The sequence below is a fragment of the Bombus affinis genome, chromosome 13 (assembly GCF_024516045.1).
Source record: "Bombus affinis isolate iyBomAffi1 chromosome 13, iyBomAffi1.2, whole genome shotgun sequence".
Lineage (NCBI taxonomy): Eukaryota > Metazoa > Arthropoda > Insecta > Hymenoptera > Apidae > Bombus > Bombus affinis.
The window spans coordinates 9,185,304-9,206,911 of NC_066356.1; the positions used below are offsets into that span (position 1 = coordinate 9,185,304).

The window sequence follows — 21,608 nt, forward strand, 5'->3', positions numbered from 1 at the left end:
AATTGGCTTTGCAATTTGAAACTGCTATATCGATTGTTACATCGGTAATGTAGTATACCATAAGCTAAGAACTGCAACGCACTCTAGTTTTTGAAAATGGAATATGTAAGTACATACATATGTATATGAACATGTAGTTGCGTCGCTTATTGATGATTAGTGTCAACGAACTTTTCGAGTTTATAAAGCAAATTACTGGGAACATTGAGAAAATAATTAATAATACCCGTTATTAATATAATTAATTGCTGCTATTGACTTCGAAGTAAGTAGATTATGATATACAAGTACATAAATATACATATTTATTTATATGTTTTTTAAACTTCATTTACTAGGTTATGCATATCGTATTTATACAAACATTACTTTCTCGCATTTATTAGTTATTCTTAATTATATTTAATATTATAGACTAGATATAAGGTGAGTTAATATTTGTTCTTGATGATTAGCTTCTAATATATCACTTAAAGTTAGTTTTTTCGTTCGATCATCAACCTAACATCATTTAAACTCACTAACTCTATGATTGGAAGAGTAAATAAAATTATATCAATTATTAAAAATGTATTTACATTATATGTAATAATTATATAAATAGCAGTAGTTGTGTTTCTTCTGAGTATATTTTTATTGTTGCATTTCAAATATGTAACGGAAACGTTCAATTGGCGCCAAAGCAGGAACGATATATGTACTTATCGATATGCATTCTGCTTGCGATTCTCGAAGTAAAGCGGTTAGTATAGTTCAGAGTAGTGAGCACTTTACGTTTATGACATATCGCGCGTATTTCTGTGAAAAAAATTAAAACGTTTATTCGTATTCATTGATTACTCAAACTATTATTGTGTATAATTTGATATATTGATTTACATAAAAACAAGAAAAAGAACAATATCATGGGTATGCGTTTATTTTGCGTTTAAAACGAGTCTCGAAATTTCTCATTTTACTCATTGTCACTAAGATTCGTTTTGGCTATTTGTAATTTGATTGTTATTGATTATCGTGGTATATTTCCTATACTTTTTTACAAATTTTGCAATTTCCAAGGTATAGGTAAATTTTTTATAATATTGTTAATAATATTATTCACGGGAATATTCATTTTTCAATAAAATCGAAGTAAAATTTGCTGAACATTCTTATACAATGTATGGATTAATTGTTTATTTCAGGGTACCATGCACATTTTCATTATAACTATTTGCTAATTAATAAATAATTAATTAATAATGAAATAATAGTCTAATTTTTTATTAGATTATTGTTGGTATATTTTATGTATTTTGTATTTTGCATAAAAAAGACATTCAAAAACTTTACAATCATCTATATTTCGACGAAATTATTTTACATATCTTACTTGAAATACATACATACAAATTCCGTTATAAATCGATTGATGTCATTTGTGCATCGGTAATAGTGGAAACGACACAGAAACCATAATCATCCATTATATACTGTATAAAATACTAAACACCATTTTCTTCGCTTCTTTACATATTCATTAATTTTCTTTATATTTTGCACACATTCAATAATCGATTAAATTTCAATTCAAATAATCAGATTTTATTTGACTAATGTTCAAACATTTTGTGTCTCAAGAGTTTGAAGAAACTGCCGCAAGATGGCCGCGGAGCGTGGTCGTGCACTTGTAATGACAACACGTGCTACAGCTGAGTGGCGGTCTCCTTCTCGGAAAAGTAAGTATAATCGTGTTTTAAGAGTGTTTGCCGTTTTCCTGTGCTTACCTGCCTTTCATCCATTGTTGTATCTGTCTCGTGCTCCGAATCGTGCCTCCAAGTTCCTCGGAATATGAATATACCCTGGAAATATTTCCTCATTTACTCGATGCTCGCACATGTGTGGACAATGATGCTCCTATAAATTGCAGATCGGTAAATAATCTTAATAGAGAATAATATTTATTAATAGCAGACAGTAATAATAAATGACGTACGATCGCTTGTGGGAAAACGATAGTAGTTAAGAATATAGATATTTTCGGTTAAAGTACCGCTTGAAATGGATCGTACTTTCCTTCCTTCACTAACCTAACCCTTTACACACATGTACATTTCGAAGCATCATTAAGTACATACACTATAACACGTAAAGTGTGTTTCAATACGGATAATATGGTAGATCGAAGAACATTATTTTAGTGCTGTATTTTAGTTTATGATTAATATTAAATGGCTAGTGAATATATTAATCGGAAATTGTTAACTTTGAGCTGGAACCAGGTGGAGGTGCGATTTGTTCGTATCGATTGTGATTTATGTGTCGATCGTGCGTATCGGAGCAGTGTGACATTGTTACATTTGATTAAACAGAGTGTATTGACTGTTCTTCTTTTGTTGTTCAATGATAACTATTTACTATATTTATACTATATCTGTATTTGAAGAATGTTGCTTTCTCGTGCGAAAATACGTTATTTATTTCGTATATTTTGTTCATTAATGTTAATACTGTGGTGGACTTATTATTATTATTAATTCCGTTTATATATGTAAAAGCATTGTGTTAAGAAAGGGTCAAAATATCGTATGTTAATGTCTTATATAAATAATAAAGTGGATTGCGAAAAATTATATAAGATAATTATAGATTATGATAATGATAGATAACGTATGATTGGAGTACATATCATATTACGCAATTTTGAAGTAATATTAACTTATCCAAAATATCGTAATATGTATATGATAATTATTAAGGGTTCTCAAACTGTTGAGAATCACCTTTGCAATTTCAATTTATTTAAACTGGGATTCCTATTTAAGAGAAATGAGCGCTGTAAATTTAAGAATATTAGTTAAGAGTATATTGGTATAGAAATAATATTTTTAGCAATATACGCGTATTGTAATATATTGTTGTCAATATTATATCACGAAGAATTTGCTATATTTACAATCTTAAAGAACTACGTCATTTCAGGTGAAGGCGAGTGGCGGGAAAGTAATGTTTTACTTTGACATCAGAGAGGGCTGTTAGAGTGAGTACACTATAAAGTTTTTCAATTCTTCATTGTTTTAATTCTATTTATCGTGATGTTTAAAATTCATTCGCATGACTGAATCTCAGTAGTATATTAATGTATGTATATTAACCAAAAATTATTTTCTCTATAGTATTGAATAATATTAAAATTTATGCAATGGCATCCGCATTAACAGGAGACGATATATTAATTAAAGTTAGCAATCAATAATTAATTGTTTTGTTCGATCGGAAAAAGTACTATATCTACAGATACAAAGTTGCTCCTATGAGTTTAATTACAGGAGAAGAATAATTAATCGGCGAGGGAGAGTGGGAAGAATTAATAAGTATGAAACTTTTCAATGAAATATATATTTATTAAAGATCTAGAATTTTCTTACATCTAGAGTAAATATCACAGGTACACGTTTCTCTATCACAAGATTCTCTACTCAGCTATTTTCTTGTGTTGATAAGTAATAATTATCGACGAGAATCAAAATTTCCAATTGATCGTTAAACACAAAAATTAATACAACAGGCTGAGTTAACACACACATAACAACGTTTTTAGCGCGAGAATGAATCTTTCTCAAGTCGATGTATACGCGAAATTGTGACGTAATCGACACGATGAAACATATATATAATCGACATGTCGAGTTGCCCGACTGTTCTCGCGCCAAAATGGACAAAATAAAAATATTCTCGATAAAAGTATGAAATAAACAATAGAAAATTCTAACTGTCAAGTAAATTAAAGCTCTAGCCGCTAACGCGGGCACGTCATTACGTTTCAATTAGTAAACGTACAAAATCTATCCGTAAGACGATATTACAAAAAGGAAGATATTTCGATAATCCTCCTACTTTTCGCCTCACTCCAAAGTGTCTTGAGCAAATAGAAAGTCTTAAGTCTATTTCTTTTCTTCGTCTTCGTCTTCTCGATCCTCGTTCCTTCAGGAATCTGTATTTGCACATATTACGGGAAATGATATGTTTCACCGTCGTTAATTTTAGAAGACAAGGATTCTACGAAGAGGAGCCGAAGTTTCCATTCCGTCACGACTTGCTTCGAAGGCGCGCGAATTATTCGCTCAAATCACAGACAAAATTGCAATACCGATAATGGTTTTTCGCATAATGGACTCCTCTTAAGATTCAGCCACGGTAATTTCGTTTCTCCGTGAGCGAGGGTCCGATTGCTTTCCATCGAGAACACGGTTAACCGAGTCTACGATGAGCTTTGCCCGTTGAGATCGTTCGTCCTCTTGTTTACCACGGTCTCCAGATCGGCTCGTTGGGTTTGGCAACCTGCAGAAGACCTTGATGATTCTGCGAGATGCCTTCGATGTCGATTCTAACTGGAGACGGTTGGCTGGAAGCCGGAGTGAGGGGCATCGAGTATTCGTCGGAGCTGAGCTCGCTGCTCGAAGACGGCGAAGATTGCGGCGCGGCCACGTGTATCGTTAGGGGGCCAGTTTTGTCCATGGAATTCAGCTTGTGACCCAAGTGGGTCATCAATTTGGTCCCCAAGGCAACGTCGACGCCCGGAGTGGCGGCCAGGCAGCGGCTAACCTCGTTGGCACAATGCGTATACCCGGCTCTGAATCGATCCGCGTCGATCACCGGATTCGCCGAAAGACGTTGTTGTCTTTGGAGCTTGTGAAGGTGACGCACAGTCAATTCCAGAATGTCGGCTTTTTCTAACTTGGCCACGTTCTCGCCGTCGCCGGCCAACGCTGTGACCATCAGGTCCTTCAGCTCGTCCAAGCACCGGTTGATTCGTGCTCGGCGTTTGCGTTCCAGCATAGGTTTCATCACCTGTAAATTGAAAGGAACGAACCATTATAGACGGTCGTTTGAAAAGGCGAATCTTTTAATTCGAATTGGAAGAATTACTCGTTTGGCTTGCAGTTACTCGACTCTAGTTTAACTGTATTCTAGTTCCAATGATATTCCAATAGAATAGAAAACTATTTGAGTAGATAGAACGGGCGTTGGACGAGAACCTAAGGACGCTTACCTTTCTGTATTGATAAGTCCTGGAGATCGGTTGCTCCTGTCCATCAACCATCATAATCTGTTCGTGCATCTGCATGATTGATTAATCCTTTCGTCGAGGGGTTGCTTCACACACCGATTAACTAACGTCGCACTGATTCGCTTATCGCGATATCACACTTCTTGTCCAACTAATTATTATCTCTGATGTCACACAACGAGTTTTTTTAGCAAATGATTATTCGGTCGATTCTACGGGAAAGGTATCGAAAAACTGGTATCTCCGACGCGTCTCCCGTTCGAACTTCGTGAACGATCACAGTGATTGTGGTGGCTGGTCGGGCGAGGCTGTAGTTTATATAGTCAAGGACCCATCGGCAGGGTGGGGCGAGGGGCTGCTGTCAGGGTCCCTAGTGGGAGACAGGCCTTCCGTGGGAACGGTCCGTAGAGGTTGGTTCCCAAGCAAGCACACCACCTGTAAGCGGCAGCTGCCAGACACGCGCCCACACCAAGCCATCGTCACCGTTTCTTTGTCCTCGTTGCACCTACCGTTCGAGCCCGTATTTCCTACCTCTTCTGATACTCCTCGGGTAGTCGTGCCACGGTATGCACGGCTTAACGTTCTCTTCTCTTTCTCTCCTAACTCCTTTCGGCTTGCTGTTTCACGAACGTGCGCTCATACGGAAGGACCCAGTATCCACGTCCTCTTCGTCTCTCCTGCAAGAGTAAACTATACAGCAAAAGAGAAAAAGAGAAAGAGAGCGAGACCCCTTCTCGTTCTACCTAGTCTTCCTCCTTTTTCCATTCTAGTGCCCCGAGGAGGGTATACAACTCGTGCTACGTCTTCTTATCGTAATCTCATCCTCGTCGTGCCCTCTCACCGCTCGATAGTTTTATCCTCGTCGAAGAGGAGCAGCCTGGAGGAGCGTGCTGGGCACAAGTCCGGCGTCCTCCCGATCGCAATCCCACTAGTTACACGTTACTGAATCACGGTACGTGCGTCTATGCTACCAAGTCACCGCGAAATCATAGCACCGTGGCCGGTCGCGCTCGCGCTCGCGCTCATCGTTTCCTCTCCGCCAATTGATCAATCATTTTCTGCTGCGTATTAACTTCGGTGTCGCGTGAGAGACACGCCGCGGATGCGGACACAAATGTTGCGCGATAAAACCCAGCGTTATGAAAAGGATGTGATGAATCGTTTATTACGAGTGTCGCGTGGGCGTAGCACAGAGTCTTCGTTGGCCGCCGACCGTATTACCAAATGCGACAATTAGCGCGGTCGTCTAGGCCTTCTTTAAGACCTATACCTTAATGATCGTTGCTCGAAGCGTACTTTTACATATACCATGATTATTTAGGTTCCTTTTGTCTCTGGAAGCGGTCGAACGTGTATTTTTAACGATGCGCACATTTACCTTCTGGTTTCTTCGATCGCTGACAATTTAACGCATCTTGTTCGTCATTCTTGTTGAAAATATGGTTTTAGATGGCTGATGATTTAATTTTGAATTTGTTCGAGAGAATCGTAAGGGTTGAATAATTTATGTTCGACGGTACTCTTATATTACGGTTTCTCGGTTGCTGAAAGAAGCTTACGATGTCATGTTTAATTTATATTCACTTATTTAGGAAACCGTAATCGTATTTTTCCTCGTGCAATCATTATTCGAAGAACACTTGCAAAGGAACGGTACTCTGGTTGTTTTTTCCCCGTTTTTCGTTTGCAGGAACCGCAAGCGCTGAAAATGTGTTTTTAACGATATGCTTACAAAGTCATTATCGTTTCTTGATATTAAACGCTTGACATAAAAGAGAATAAGAGCGATCAGTTTTGTTCTCGGTGCACGAATATTCTATCACGTTCGAACAAACCGAATTGTATAATGGAAAAGCGTAAGAAATTTATCTGTTTAAGCGAACATTCCATTCGTCGATCGAGACTACAGGAAATTTTCAACGACAAATGTTTTTGCGCGTTTATATAAATGATATTATGTCGACGAAATGATCTAATTTCTGCAGTCTAACGATTTTTTATTTACGCAGTATTTTTTAATCGATCGCTATCGACTATAAGCCCAAGGCTGTGTATATCGTTAGTTTCAGTATTCCATCGAACGATCACAGTTACAAAGTTCGTATCCTTTTCCGTAAGATTATTTGAAAATTATACAAATGAGTTACGAATGTGCGTGTCATTCTTCGATTCTCGGAACAATCTTTCGTTTATCGATCTCGAGAATTTCTCTGTCGGCGGTGCAATTACACGCGACGCCACGCTCGCAGAAGTGATTTTCATGCGTCAACGTATCTGCCTGCCTATGTATACGGCTCGATTTAAAGCCGCGCACGAACGAAAAGATTACAGATTTTCAGTTTGGCCAATTGATCGCCGTCGAAAATTGGTCGAAAGTAGCCCTCGGGAGGATTTGTTCGGGCCGAGGTTTAATTTCGCGAAGACGATCGTAAAATCGTCCTTCGCTTTGGATAGTCATCGTCCGGAATGAATAACTCGGCCTGCCTCACGTGTACATCCTGCCGCTTGCTGCAAGCACTTCCAGATACTAATTTCGTCCAGGCTTTTGCTGAATTATACACTTCGTACCCCCCTCCAATCTTTCTCTATCCTTCTCGGTTTGCGTGGCCATTCCTTCAATTATTCTTTTTTTCGCCTCTTTCTCCCATCTTTTGCCTCCTCGCCTCGGCTCTTTCTGCCAACTACCACGCTTATTTCTCCGCCAGTGGGGCACTTAAACATCGTTCGCACCGAATAATTACGCACGTTAGTTCCATCCTTCTTCTCCTGTCTCGGTTCTCCCTCGTCCGACCACCTTCTTCTTGCTACTGCGATTTTACGAGGCATCCTTCGTCTTCTTCTTCGTCTTCTTCTTGGTCTTCGTGTCCATACCTTCCTTGGCTTCCTCTCTTTTTCTTTTCTTCTTTTTTTCTCTTTCTTCGCTACTCCCTTCAGCCAGCCAATTGCACGTGTCCCTAACGACGCCGGCACCTCCGTAGAACTTACGCGATGCCGAGATAACGCGAAACTCCTCGCTCTCTTCTTTCTCTTATTCTTTGTTCCGCGGATGTCCAGCAGCCTTTTACCTGCTTCATTCCCTTGTCGCTCGCATCCGCGGATTCCAATTAGCTGCTGGTGCTCCGGGCAACGGTTAACGTTTTGCGGTATATACGTATATAAGTATGTAAGCAATGGACAGTTGCGTTTGAATTTCCATTTAAACGGAGAGTTTATATTTCGCCGAATACTCTGCGACGCGATTCTCACTTGGCGTAGTCCGAATTCACGATATCGAGGATTCTTTGTAATTGGAGCGTACCTGGCGAAGAATGGACTCGTTGGCTCGTCAAATTTTCTATGCACGATATTTTCATTCGAATGAAGCACGTAGAATGAGATACGATGTTGCGTTAATTTTCTTCGTAAACGTCAAGACAGATAAAAGATGACGAAGCTTTTTCCAGTCGTCGTAAAGAATTACAATAAATAATTCATAGCTGGTAATTAATGGTAATGAAATCATACTGATAGCCTGTCTTGTCCGTTGTAATACTAATCGCAAGAGTTGCATGTTGATAAATAATCTTTCAAAATTTGAAGCGATTTTTAACTCGCATAAATTACACCCGTATATTTATATCGTCTAATTATCCGCGAGAAAAATTAATCGATTTAAACAAGTCGACTGGACAACTAGCGAAGACGAATGCGCCGGTTAAATTGATCGAAACAAATTATCATTACTCGATGTGTCGCTACTACCTCGAATCTGTATAAAGTTACCCATCTCGTTTGTAAGATTGCGATTCATAATTTAACCACCCGGTAAATGAAATCTCCACGTGTAACAGTATACGTTGATTGGTTTCCCTGAGAGCGCAAAAAGTGATAATGAAAAATGTTGATTGAAGTCTTAGGGCTGTTTCATACCGATCATATTGCCGGTGTAATAAAGCAGCCAAGATTATGCGATTGAGCGCCAAAAGGCGGTAGCCGCCTATTGAAACCTAGTGGATTGTTCCGGTTAACGTTCGAGAAACGACAGTCGCACGGGATCGAGACGACACCGACGGATCGAAACGAACGAATGCGGCGCATTTCTCGCATTCCAAAACGGGGCTACCGTTATCGCAAGTGCAGTCGTTCCGACCTGAAGCGTGCGCGATCATTTGCCACTCTTTTCACTTTCTCGTTTCGTTTTTAAATTAATCGCGAGGATAAAAGTGAAAGAACTAAGTAACAGGCTCTCCCCCGTTCATTTTACATTTCGATGTATTCAGCACCTTTCGTTTTTCCTGTTTTTCATCGATGCAAAATTTCGAATAATTTCGTGAGAGATTAGCGAACGGTCGAAGTACGTTTTTTAATCGACGATTATTTTTAATGTCTCTGCTGCCACGAGGACGATTATACTTTGTAAAATGTAGCCTTATCGCCTCTGTATGTCTGTTAACGAATTTTTCGATTTACGTAATGCTCGCTTTTCGCTATCCAACCGAATAACGAAATGTCGTTTCTCTTATGTTTTTCGTACGCTTGAAAATGAATTTTCCAATCGACCTGAAACTGTTGGAATATTTATTAAAGAAAAAAAAAAAAAAAAAAAAGAATGAAAAAGTAAAATACGTCGAGCTATCGATCGTAGGATCGTACAACTATTGTTAATGATATCTGTCCCACGTGGATTATCGCGATCAACGACAACAGCGCATTAAAACGATGTCAATCGGTGGAACAAACTTAATACGGCCACGTGCCGACTCGATTTCAAGTCAGCTTCCTCTCACGTGCCGTTCATAGTTCATTGTTCGTTGTTTTTGCACGATCCGGGTGGGTAGAGAAGTTCCAACTGCGTCGGCGAATAATACAAAGTTAATTCAACGTCTCGATTAATCCACGTGGAGGATTACGCGCATTATACAATAGCTTTTAGACGATGACCGCACGTGCTGAACTCGTGTAGGTCTTACGTCAGTCATCCAACTACATATATACATATTAAGCGTAACAGAGTACGCAAGTGCAATCAATATATTCACGATGTAAGCTATCTTTTATGTCCGTATGTTTAATTTATCCTCGTAAGAATACATACGATCACTAGATTACGTTTTGCTAATATGAAGCGATCGCGACGTTTCGAATATTTCCATATACGTGCGATACTTTCGTCCAACTATAGATAAAATTGTCCATTTTTGACTTACATTCTTTTTATCCAAAACTATGGTGTTCTTTCTTTTTTTTTTTTTGGTTTAGAAAGCAAAGAAATAGAGAAACGCAGAAGATGCAGAGATACGAAGTGAATGGGAAAAGTCTAGAAAAATAGAATAGAGAAAGTATTAGAAAATGCCCATTTTTAGCTTGTATTTCTCAAAAAGAGGACTACTGATCCTGATTTATAAATAGGCACATTTAGAATATTTAATTTATATTATATTTACGTTTGCAAAAATTGAGTTAGTCGAATAAATGATAAGAAATTTGTTCGATCGATTTGTGATAAAAAGCAGGATATTCTTTTGCTTTATATATCATTGTCACGCATACAGAGTAAAACTTTCGAAGTAAAACGTATCGTTTCGGATCACGGAACACGTGCGACGTTAACAAGTTTTCTCACAGCCATGAAATTTCCCATGTTCCGTGTATACTCGCGGTTATCATTTATTCCGACGACGTGTAAGAGAAAGAGAGAGACTTATTAGCAAGTACATCAGCTGTTGCTGAACATATGTCGCCAGTCGCTTGGCTCGTGCCAACGAAATCGTGATCCCCTTCTTTTCTATCTCGAATATCAACCCCTGTGACATCGGTTCGCACGCGTCGATTTCCGGTTAGCTAATATCCGAGGGGTTTTCATAGGGGCTACCCCCACCGATAACAATTGTATACTTGTTACTGTTCCTTATGATAGTTTTTTTCCCCCTCGTGGTTCAATGTTACCTAATTCGATGTCGTTGATCGTCAAAGTATTATTTATTATTTAAATCGATGAAAATTGATGTTTATTAGAAAATTATGGCATCTTTTGCGTGCGTAAGTAAGTAACAGATGGCTGATATTTATGGAATTTCATATTTTCGACGAAGCTGAGGAAAATCCATAGTCGTATATTTTGAAGATTAATTAGGTATTTGTTCAAAGATTTTTCGGGTCTTCTGTATTTGCATGAGCAAAGAAAATGTACCTGGAACGTGTTTACTGTTAACGTTCCAGGTACATTTTCTTTGCTCATGCAAATACAGAAGACCCGAAAAATCTTTGCTCAAATTTTCTTTGCTCAAGTGTAGGAGAATTTATCCTTTGACTACCCAATGACTACCCAATGTCTGTGCGATCTGGTCGTTTCGTTACTGTTTCTCATTATATTGCCGGGTATTAACCTGGTGTCCAATAAGACCCGAAGACTGTGAGTTTGCAGATGAAAATTAATGGCTATACGTGAAGGTCCATCGTATGTTGTTAGAGTCTTAGGTTTGTATGTTATTCTTACAACTCGAGGAGTCATAAAGACTTAAAGTTCGAGGGGTTACTTTGTCCCATAAAAACCAGAGTTCTCTTTCTTGCGTTCAAAACGTGAATTCATTTGTCTCGAAGAAAATGGAATCGATATTTTTACCGTAGGGTGAAACAATGATCAAAATTCGTTCGTCAGCATCACTGGATGAAAGGAATTGTCGAAATTCTTTTGAGCGAAACATGCTCGTTTGCCGGGCTGTTCGTGTTTAGAAGAGGTAAAATTTGCATGCTGTGCCGTTAGCATCTTCTGACGCAAACACGCCGGACCTTCTGACCTACTGTTCGCTCCGAGTAACCACGAAGAACAACAAGAGGAGAAAAAAAGAAGGAGAAGTGAGAGCATTCTCACGGAATGTCGAGTTCACCTGGCGGCGTGTGCACACACCGTGTGCACTTCGCCCTATTTAAATGGCCTTTTCTGCCCTTCCTCTTTTTTAATTGAATGCTAGCTCGTGGCACGTGCTCGCAATACCCGCTCCCGACACACGTCATCACTTCCGTGTACGCACGGTGACCTCGCTCCGCTTCCGCAGGATCTTCCGGTAAAACCTGAATCGCCTAGCTTCCTCCGACCTTCCACCTCTTCGTCTTTTTTCCCCCATCAAAATAATACTAATCGCGCAACAGGATACCCCTTGTTTACTTGGAACTCGACATCCTTGAACAGCAAAGTTTCATTCTATTTTTTGGAAAATTTGTTCGTCTACGGTGTTTTTTTTTTTTTTTTTTTATAAAAGATATATACTTTGTTGTGAATTTAATAGGAATACAAAGAGAGTTTTATATTTAAATAATAAATTGCTAGACTCGGACAGGTACCAAGTAGAATCATTATTTTGTTTTTGTCAGACGAATGACGGGCAAGTGTTTGCGCTTTCAGTTTCAGGAATATTTCATAAGAAAATATGACGTGAAAATAAACGTAAAATAATATAAAGAACACGAATCGAATTGCCATTGTGCGAGAATGTGCGGACTGAATGTGATTTTAACGAGTTGTTTGAGGACTTCAGCACGTGCGTCGAGTCATCGCATAATAGCGAGGTAGAATTGCTTATTGATCGTATCAGACATCCGATGCTCGGCTGTTGAGAATTTTTGCGTGTCGTATCGTTACGCGTTTCATCCATTCAAGCTGATTTGCAAGCATCTGATCAACGTTTCTCGCCATGTCAGAGAAATTTTATGTCGAGAATATCGATTTCGAGCGATGAGTATCGATTCTTCGCAGAGAATCTTTAAATTAAATATTTCGAAACACAGAAAGGTCTCGTGCAAAAAATTGAAAAACCAGGCAGAAGATGATGTTGAGGGTGGACGAATACAAAAGATGTGCGTGAAAAATTCTACGGCGAAATCTGTACAAAAAATTAGAAAATTGTACGAAAGATAAGCTCGAATGTCTCGATACGACTATTATACAATGACTTGTATATACGAATTTTACGGTCAAATTTACACGAATAAATAATACCAACAAGTAAAAAAATATATTTAATGCATAAAGTGGAGCATTTCGATGGGCATTGCAAACGAGTCGGTGTCACGTTAGGAGTTAAAATCGATAGAGGCAGCGAACTGCTAGCTAACGTCTTGAAAGAAGGGGCACGAAGTGGCTCCGATAGGGCCCCAAAGGCGTCCATTGTGGGGTCTCATGCTGAAGATTGCGCACGTGCTCGGTTTTCCCACGCGTATAGCACGCAGCCGCCGGTCTGCGCTCAAGGGGCAGGACACCGAAGCTGAAAAGGAACGGGGCGCATTGTGTCGAGCACGGGCCTGAGACACTGGAAATTAAAGGCCTTCTCTCATCCTTCGTCTTTCTTCTTTCCACCCACGGGCAAACAATGACCAGTATAAATTGCTGGTAGTGTAGGAATAAAAAGAAACGATCTCCAGGCAGTTCCTTTTCGACCAGACTAAATTACTCCAAGGAAATCGCGTCTCGACTACTTTCTACCTGCAAATGTACCGTTTAACGCTATAAATCTATAATTCTGAATCTTTCATTTTAGGTTTATTATTTTCAAAGCACTAATGTATCACTGTTAAGTACTTTACAGTTTCGCTCGTCTAATACATAACTAACAGTAACAGTTATTTATTATTTTTATTTCATCAATGAGGCATAGAGTAATCCAGTTCTGTGATAGCGTCGAATACAAACAAGCAAGACTCGCAAAACCAGTCGAAATTGTTGTTATTTGGCTAGTTCAAATTGTCAAGAGTTTATTCACGTTCGAGATTGAGTATCTTTTAACTCGTACTGTTACCCGCGTATATCTCTTTCATCGAAGATACCTTTAGTTTGGATAATAGCAATTTTTAGTCGCTTTCTGACTCGGTGTTTGAAGCCAAAATCGCAACAATTGCGTCTAGTAACCATTTATACGGACGCACCGTGTGCGTCAGTGGGATATATCCTGTAGTTTATGCCATTACCGCTACGTGTTTCGTATAGCAAGATCTCTCGTGAGCCATTAAAAAGGAAGAATCAGGACTGGAAATCTGAGGAATCCTTTTTGGTTATTCGACGTGGCAAGCAGATTAGGATGGATTTTGCCGTTTAACGTTGATCGTGACGCAGCTTTCAGAAATGTAACCGAGGACCACCTACGCCGGATATGTCCGCAGGTATATTTGATAGACGCGGCCGTTCCTTATCCTGAAATTCCAGCAGAGCTGACTCACGGTTCTCATAATTTCTTTCGAAATTGAGACGAGAGACCCTTTAAGGAAGTCGTCGACGATGACCGAACGAAATTCGTATGCACATGTCGCGTTTCACGCTGCGTTACATGTGCGTTTCGTCCATTTAATTTCTTCGTAATTTGCGACGGCATTTATCGTTCTCTCGTGACTTCGATTGCTTGCAGACCGTGTTCCGAATGTAGTCCAACAGCAGCCATTATAAATTCCTTGCGTATAATTTCTTGCATAGTGACAATAACGCATTTTTCGATCGAGATCAATGTACAAACATGTCCACTTGGTTGAAAAATGAAAGAAGCGGAGGAAAATAAGAATCATAATTTTGCACAAATTGCGAAAGGTGAAATCTCAGCCCCGAATTTCTTATCAAGATATTCGCCATCGTTTCGTTATCAACGATAATTCTTTGAAATTTATCGTTTGTTAACCGAGCACGTTGTAATCTTCCTCTTCTGAAAATTAATCTTCCCAGTTTAAAATGAAATCTAAACTCTCGCGTGAAATTTGTAACAAATTCGTGGAACAAAATTTGAAGTTCGTCTCGTTTAGCGAATAATCGTGAGAATTTTATCGAATTTTTAAAAGCCGACACCGAGAAGAAACGTTAGATTTGAGCGTATACGCTCCGATTAAAAACATATCCTTTCGCCAGCTGAATCAACTCGCCGATAAAGTTAAAAACAGCTAATTAGATGAAATTTCCTTTCGTTATTGCACAATTTTCTTCGTTCACAGTTTAGTATTCGATCGCAACAACTCTCTCGATAAAGACGTGGTTATATCGAGAATTTAATTCGTCGCAGCAACGTTGGGAAAATTTTAAGCGTTACGTAGCTGCGATTATAACTGCGAATAAATATGGCAATTAAGAGTCCCTCGCATCTGAAATTGATTAACCGTAAATACGGTCTGACTCATCGAACGAAACCCAATTTCTCAGGTTTCCAGTTACACGTATACATCCCCCTACAGCCCTTCCTCCGCTTGGTATCACGAGACAGTACTTTGTCGACTTATTAACGAAGCGACAAGCGCGACAGCCACTTAAAAAGGCGTCGCCGAAACTCTCATGATTTCTTGTTAATCGAGCCGGAAGCTCTCGTTAAGGAGCACCGGTTAATTGCTACTGGCTCTGTCCATCGCACAAAAATATGTACCGTCCTCTCATCGATAGGGTTCGCTTCTTACAACATTATTTCTGCTTGTTCAAACGTCCCCATATATAATATACGCTGATATATTGGCTTGGCAACTAAATGCTTGTGAATTTTGTCATTAGGTGGTATTGATAAAATCCACAATCACTTAGTTGCTAATTCAATACAATCGGGAAGAAAAATTGGTGCACAGGTACCGGAGATTTAGTCCACAACGAAGTATTAGCTTGTCCGAAAAGATTCTTTCGTTTTATAAGGGAACGATAGATTTCTCTTGTTTTTTATTTGGTAGACTTTTTACAATCGATTCTCATTGAGAATTATAAGTAAATTATTTTGGCGTGGTACTATAATAGTATGTTTGATTCTAGTTGAATCTAATGGTTAAATCTACAGGGTACTGTCTTTTTAATCTGCGGATTTGATTCGTCGTGTCAAGTAATTAGGTAACTAATGAGTTTTGGTGGTGGGAACGATAGATGCGCAAGATTTTTTGCTTTATATTATTTTGTCGAATTACGTACGATCCATTTTATTTTGTTAAGATAAACGCGGCGACATCTCACAGATTTGGTTTCACGTTTGCGCGAAGGTGCACTGTTGTGAAAAACACGTTTGCGAAAGAAAGCTACTTTCCGGACGACCTAATAGAAATGGAATAAAAATGAGTCATAATTAAAAAACGTATATGGAAGTTACAAGACTCGGATGCTTCGATGATCCTTGCGAAGTGTATGCTTGCGATAAGTATCTTATAACGTCTATGTGTATTTCCAGATACGTTTGAAATTTCATCGATGCAATCACGATTGCAGCCGTGTCTCGTTAGAGTGCTGGCGAAATTTCTTCCCGCTAATTGAAATTAATATACTTTCATTTTCGTACAAACAAGTCGTATTTAACGAAAGCTTGTTGATACAACTATTTCCACTACCTGTCCACTTATCTTTGTCCCCAGCTGTATGCGTCTGTAGATGTGTACACATAAGCGTACACACGTACAACGTACGCGTACGAATGAATGGCGCTGCCGGGCGGAGAGGCACATCTCTCGTTTCTGGACTCAGAGATCTAACTACCACCTGCCTCATTTTCCCACGAGCTCCGAGAGAACCTCTCGAATACCGATGAGATAGACGAGGACGAACCTCGTGTAGGAACGAGCAACTCGAAGGACAGCGCAGTATACGAGGGAGGAAAGGGGGAGCTGGAGAGAGGGACGAAGAAAAACAGGGTCAGAGAGAAACAGGATTACCACGAGGGAGAGTTCCTCCGGTTGACGGAAGAAGAAGAAAGAGAAGAGGAAAGGGGTGGTAAAGAGGGGCAGGGACGAAGATTGCACGGTCAATTCTGCCGTGATTCTCGAATTTTTATATTTCCATCTCGTTCTCGTTTTGGCGAACGTGAAATATTTACTCCTCTTTGTGGAGACATTTAACGTAAAGCTGATCTGAGAAATAGCGACTAGCCATGCACAGTATTTTTCTCATATTTGGCATTGATTTGAGGTAGGTTTTAACGTTAGGAAAATATACAATCGGACCTAAAGTGATCGGAACAGTACCGTTAAAATCTCCGTTAGTTCGGTCAATAAATTTGGTTGCTGGTTCCTTGGTAATAGCCGGATCTTCGGCATTGTTACAACAGTTGTCCAACAGCATTCTTAGATTTTATGATCCTAATATTTTACGATGCCAAATAGCATAAGGTAGCGTTACTCGCGTCGTTATTGTTGAGTCCAGTCGACTTTATAACACCTCGCCATGATATAGTCAATAAGTGAGATGTTGATGCCAACTTTCAACTTCAACGCTTCGATGAGCTGTAGCTTCTGAAATCCGTAAACTTGGCGCGTTAATGAACGCGCCAAATAACAAGCAGGCAAACGAATTAAGTAATAAGTAGATAATAAATAAGTGAAATATGGGAAGTAAAGATGACATGATCTTGCAGAGAAAATGAAAGGGACGAAGGGTGAAAGAGACGGAGGATTACGTTGTAATGCGAGTTTCTCTGTACTGGTAAATACGAGGGAGAGACGAGTATAAGTGGTTATGGCGGTCCATTTAGTGTATGCCGGTGTATAGTGCGCGCACGCGCGAGCACGTGTGTGAAGGGCTGGGGGGAGGAGGATATGGAGAACCAAGAGGTCCTCCGAAGGCGGGCAGGTAGAACACGTGCTGGCACGAGGTGAGTCAGACTCGCGGGAATATCGAAACACGATCTCTCTCTCTCTCTCTCTCTCTCTCTCTCTCTCTCTCTCTCTCTCTCTCTCTCTCTCTCTCTCTCCCTCTCTCTCTCTTCTTCGCGCTGCTCCTTTGTCTTTGCGGATTTTTCTACAAGAAATCTCGTCTCGTGAAATACTTTCTGCGAGACACGCTCGATTCTTCTATTTTCTGCCCGTTTCATATCGTACGCATCGATGTTATCGCTATTTTGGTATAACAACCAATGCGATTGTCATAGTTAAATTTTTCAGGGTTATAACAATTACGTTGAGCGATTCAGACGCAGAACTGCGACGTATGAAGGACATACACAGATGCCAGCTATGCTTCAACGACTATTTTCCTATCTTCTTTTTCTGGTAATCGATTTTCCTCGAATATTCACGAGAGGCTTTCATACGGAATATTAAGAAATATTAGCTACAGTTGAGCGGCAGAAGGGTTTAGTATAAAAATGACAATTACAATGGCAATTACGAGAATAATTTTTGAGTTTACACTTACGTGTTATGTTTGATTTCTACACGATTGCGCTTGATAAAACTTTTACTCCCTAAAAGTATGTTGCATTTCTTTCAGAGCAACGGTTCGTTCGTAATTATCATTTTGAACCACGTTGCGTTTATCGGGTTTGCTTTCCTAATTTGGTACCGCATCAGTGTGTTGGTATTAATGTGCATCTGAGAAAGTAACGTACAACTTTTCGCGTGAGAAGACTCGGCAGATACATAATTGTCGGCTCGTTAAATGTCTGTATATAATTTATTGATAGCTGTTACGAATGTAAAACAAGCAGAGAGAGCAATAACAGTCGTAAATAACATATGTTATTTGTGCACGTGTGCACGAACTCAACTTTTGAGACTTACAATAGCATATTTAGCAAGACGATGGAAAAAGGCTAAAAGGCTTCAGAAGAAGGAAGACAGTTGTTCGATCTTTCTTCTAATAGTTTAAATTCGACTATAACGAATGTTAATTGGTAAACACTGATTAAACAATTTCTGCTTAAAATTTGTTCGTAATATCGTTTAATCGAAGCGGTGGTAACAACACGTACAGTTTTCATCGTAATAATATTTATTAATAGAATTAATCATCTCATTAATATGCACGTAACATCGTAAATTAGCACAAGCTTATTATTTATAGCATAAAATGGCACAAGTTAGTTAAATACAGTACGAGGCTTTTAAGTAATCTTAATATCGAAATAAAACAAGTTTACTTAAAATTCTAAATTATATTTCGTATAATAAAACGTACAAGTTTCATCTGTTTGTTTACGCGAATATGCACGTATGTAAATACAAAATTAGAGATTGATCGGTTCAATATGTCTAGTAATATAGCGAATATTCGTTAACACACTTTCTTCCTCGATTAATTAAAGTTTGTATCGAAATGCGATTCTGAAACAGTTCGTGTTTTCCAATTCTAGCATGTTCATCGGGTTTTCGTTTGCATGAAATCACCTTGTACGACATGAATGGCCAACAATTATGATGCTGCGTGTGTGTCACGTGTCTGGGTTGATGCCAGTAGCTGAACGGACTCGAGAAACGAGAGTTGAATTTAAGTTCATTGGAAATCGTTCGTACTGTCCTGGCTTGTAAGTAATTTGCCTAAAGTTGAGTTGATTTGTCAGTTAATTAAGATCGTTAGGTCATTTCGATTTTCCTTTACGACATAACGTCTCGTGCTCGATAATTTTTGTGTCGACGAGCTCACGAGAGGTTAACGCGTGTATTTATTCTTCCGAACGATAAAGTTGTTTCTGCCGTCTGTAATGTTCGTATAAATTGGTAGAAAATTACTCGCCTGATGATAAACATTAATTCTATATGCAATTGCTCCCCGCGTGCATGTTCCATGAACACGACATATTACGATTGCGTGTGAGATCGTTGAATCATATTCGAACGCATCGTCTATTCTTAGAATTATTTATCAATCCCGTTTACATATTACTCGGCATAATTTACAATACGATTAAATTTTCTCCACGTGCATTCTACATCCTACGATATCTTCTGCTTTTATTGTTACTGGACTGCGGATGCTTACGCAATTTATAAGAAATTTAAAGATGTAAAAATGCATAGAATGTTCTTTATAATTTTCAAATGGCAAAACAAATCTCTATTGAAATTTTAATTATTCGGTACTATTGGTAAAAGTATAGATTTGCGTAAAAGTCCGCAGACTAAGTAAATTGTATTACATTTCGACATGTGTCTATTTGATCTGTTTAGAGGGAAATTCTGGTTTGTTAAATATTTCTTTTCTTGCATGCATGAGAGACTCTGGCAACTGCACGTTTTATATCTTGTACACACGCGTATGGTTCGTTTTTACACGCTATCTATCGGTTGAAGATATCGTTTGGAAATAGCAAATGAATAATCTGAGTCATACAATTGAATTTCACGTTACGATTGATGCTTTCCAAATACTATGAAAGTTATGAAAAATACGAGATATCATCATGTTTACTAGACTTTCCCTCAACAGATAGTATCCGTTATCTATAATCTATTAGAATTGTTTCTGAAAAATAAGAAAATGGAAAATGGAAGAGTTCGTGGAACGAAAAGTAAAAAGGTAATACTTATAAAAACAAGATACTGTATTCTATTTGGTATTTTATTTAAAAAGCTTCATAATCCCATATATCTGTCCGGAAGTATGTACGTTTCATTTCCAGCTACGAACGTGACAATTTAATTCGAGCCAACATGATCTATAAACTCTGTAAACTACAGCCCAGTTTTTCTTAACTTTTCGTAGATCATTTAAGAAAAGATCACACGTGTCACACTGCTACACGCATCGATTGGAAAACACTGAACACGCGAGATGCAATATAACAGAAGACAATTAGGCAGAAACTACCGTTAGCGAACAGTTGCCGTTAACAAAACAATTTCATCAGAACGTTTACGCAAAATCGTATCTCCATTCTATCGGCTGGTTAACCGTTCGATAACGATAAAATAAGGCAATAAAGAGGTCGAAAAATGCTTTCAACAAGCTTTCCACCAGTTTTATTCGCGTAATCCTTTAATTAATGGCAGCGGTTAAGGGCATTAACGACTTCTTCGTAGCATCGGCCTCAATCACAAGCGTGTCAGGGTTAAATGGAATTTTCGCTTCGCCGCGAGTTCTTTAATTAGTTTTCGTGGAAACACCGATTCGCGTTTAAACGAGCAGATACGGAGAGGATGGGGCACAGAATCGTAAACAACCGATTTCCGGAGCGAGAAAGAAAACGCGCATGATCGGAGATCGAATCCCCGTTTCGTATTCTCGATATCGAGTTCTGTCTCCAAGGAAAAACCTCTCTAAGGGGATTTATAAACCGGCCACCTGACAGGAAGAAAGTGCCGATTATCGAAGCGGAGGCGATAATTGAATGAAACGAATGCGTATCTTATCGATGTTGCTCGGATAACTCGGCCAATTTTCTACCGAAATTAAAGCCACCACGCAGCTCTGTATACTCTACTTACGATTCTTATCAAGAGCCGTGCCGCTGGCTCCATTCTACACGGCACAATCCCGCCATAAGCGTCTGATTCGTACGAGACGTATAAATTGTTAAGATGCTCCGATTCGATCCTTTTCTGCTCGCCATTCCGCTTTCACATTCGCGTACTTGTTACACGTGCGATTTCTACTTCCTTCGGGCGGGAACATAGTTCGTTCTCTCAGGCCTGTTGAGTTTTTCTTTCTCTTTGTTTCTCGCTCTTTTTATTTCCGTCAAGAGGTTGTTCGTTTTGTAATAGTTTCAAACCAATCGGAATTGATTGACACGCGCAATAATGGAAGAAAAGCAATGGCTGGATTAACCATACTTCGTTTCCATACTAATGCCGATTTCTAAGGATGTTCTCACGTTTCGATAAAGTTGTCTCTCTTCAAGACCACTTTTTCTATCTGTGTGTTACGTATTCCTATCGA

At 39.1% G+C, this 21,608-nt stretch overlaps 2 protein-coding genes across 9 annotated transcripts in view; one reads left to right on the forward strand and one right to left on the reverse strand.

Annotated features, from left to right (window-relative positions):
- The first annotated feature begins 249 nt into the window (after positions 1 to 249).
- LOC126923558 (tubulin monoglutamylase TTLL4-like) overlaps positions 250 to 21,608 on the forward strand; it is a 239,449-nt gene continuing 218,090 nt past the window's right edge. For 3 of the 8 annotated variants that reach the window (XM_050737122.1, XM_050737129.1, XM_050737126.1), the window contains exons 1-3: positions 250 to 265; positions 1,621 to 1,718; positions 2,962 to 3,019. The gene's annotated coding sequence lies outside the window, so the exon portion shown is untranslated. Of the gene's footprint in view, positions 266 to 1,620; positions 1,719 to 1,765; positions 1,914 to 2,961; positions 3,020 to 19,086; positions 19,258 to 21,608 lie in introns of those variants that run through there. The other 5 variants (XM_050737123.1, XM_050737130.1, XM_050737133.1 and 2 more) reach the window with 3 other exon arrangements.
- LOC126923567 (enhancer of split m7 protein-like) lies at positions 3,363 to 6,042 on the reverse strand. Its single transcript, XM_050737151.1, has 3 exons — positions 5,794 to 6,042; positions 5,033 to 5,727; positions 3,363 to 4,830 (listed from the first exon to the last, which is right to left on the reverse strand). Exons 2-3 carry the CDS (start codon positions 5,105 to 5,107, stop codon positions 4,282 to 4,284), a joined length of 624 nt encoding a protein of 207 aa, XP_050593108.1. The 5' UTR covers positions 5,108 to 5,727; positions 5,794 to 6,042; the 3' UTR covers positions 3,363 to 4,281.

Bases quoted from the DNA above. Each gene is read 5' to 3' on its own strand.
- LOC126923567 (XM_050737151.1), bottom strand. From the start codon at position 5,107: ATGCAGATGCACGAACAGATTATGATGGTTGATGGACAGGAGCAACCG. The intron at 4,831-5,032 runs GTAAGCGTCCTT...TTCAATTTACAG, and splicing joins GGACTTATCAATACAGAAAG to GTGATGAAACCTATGCTGGA.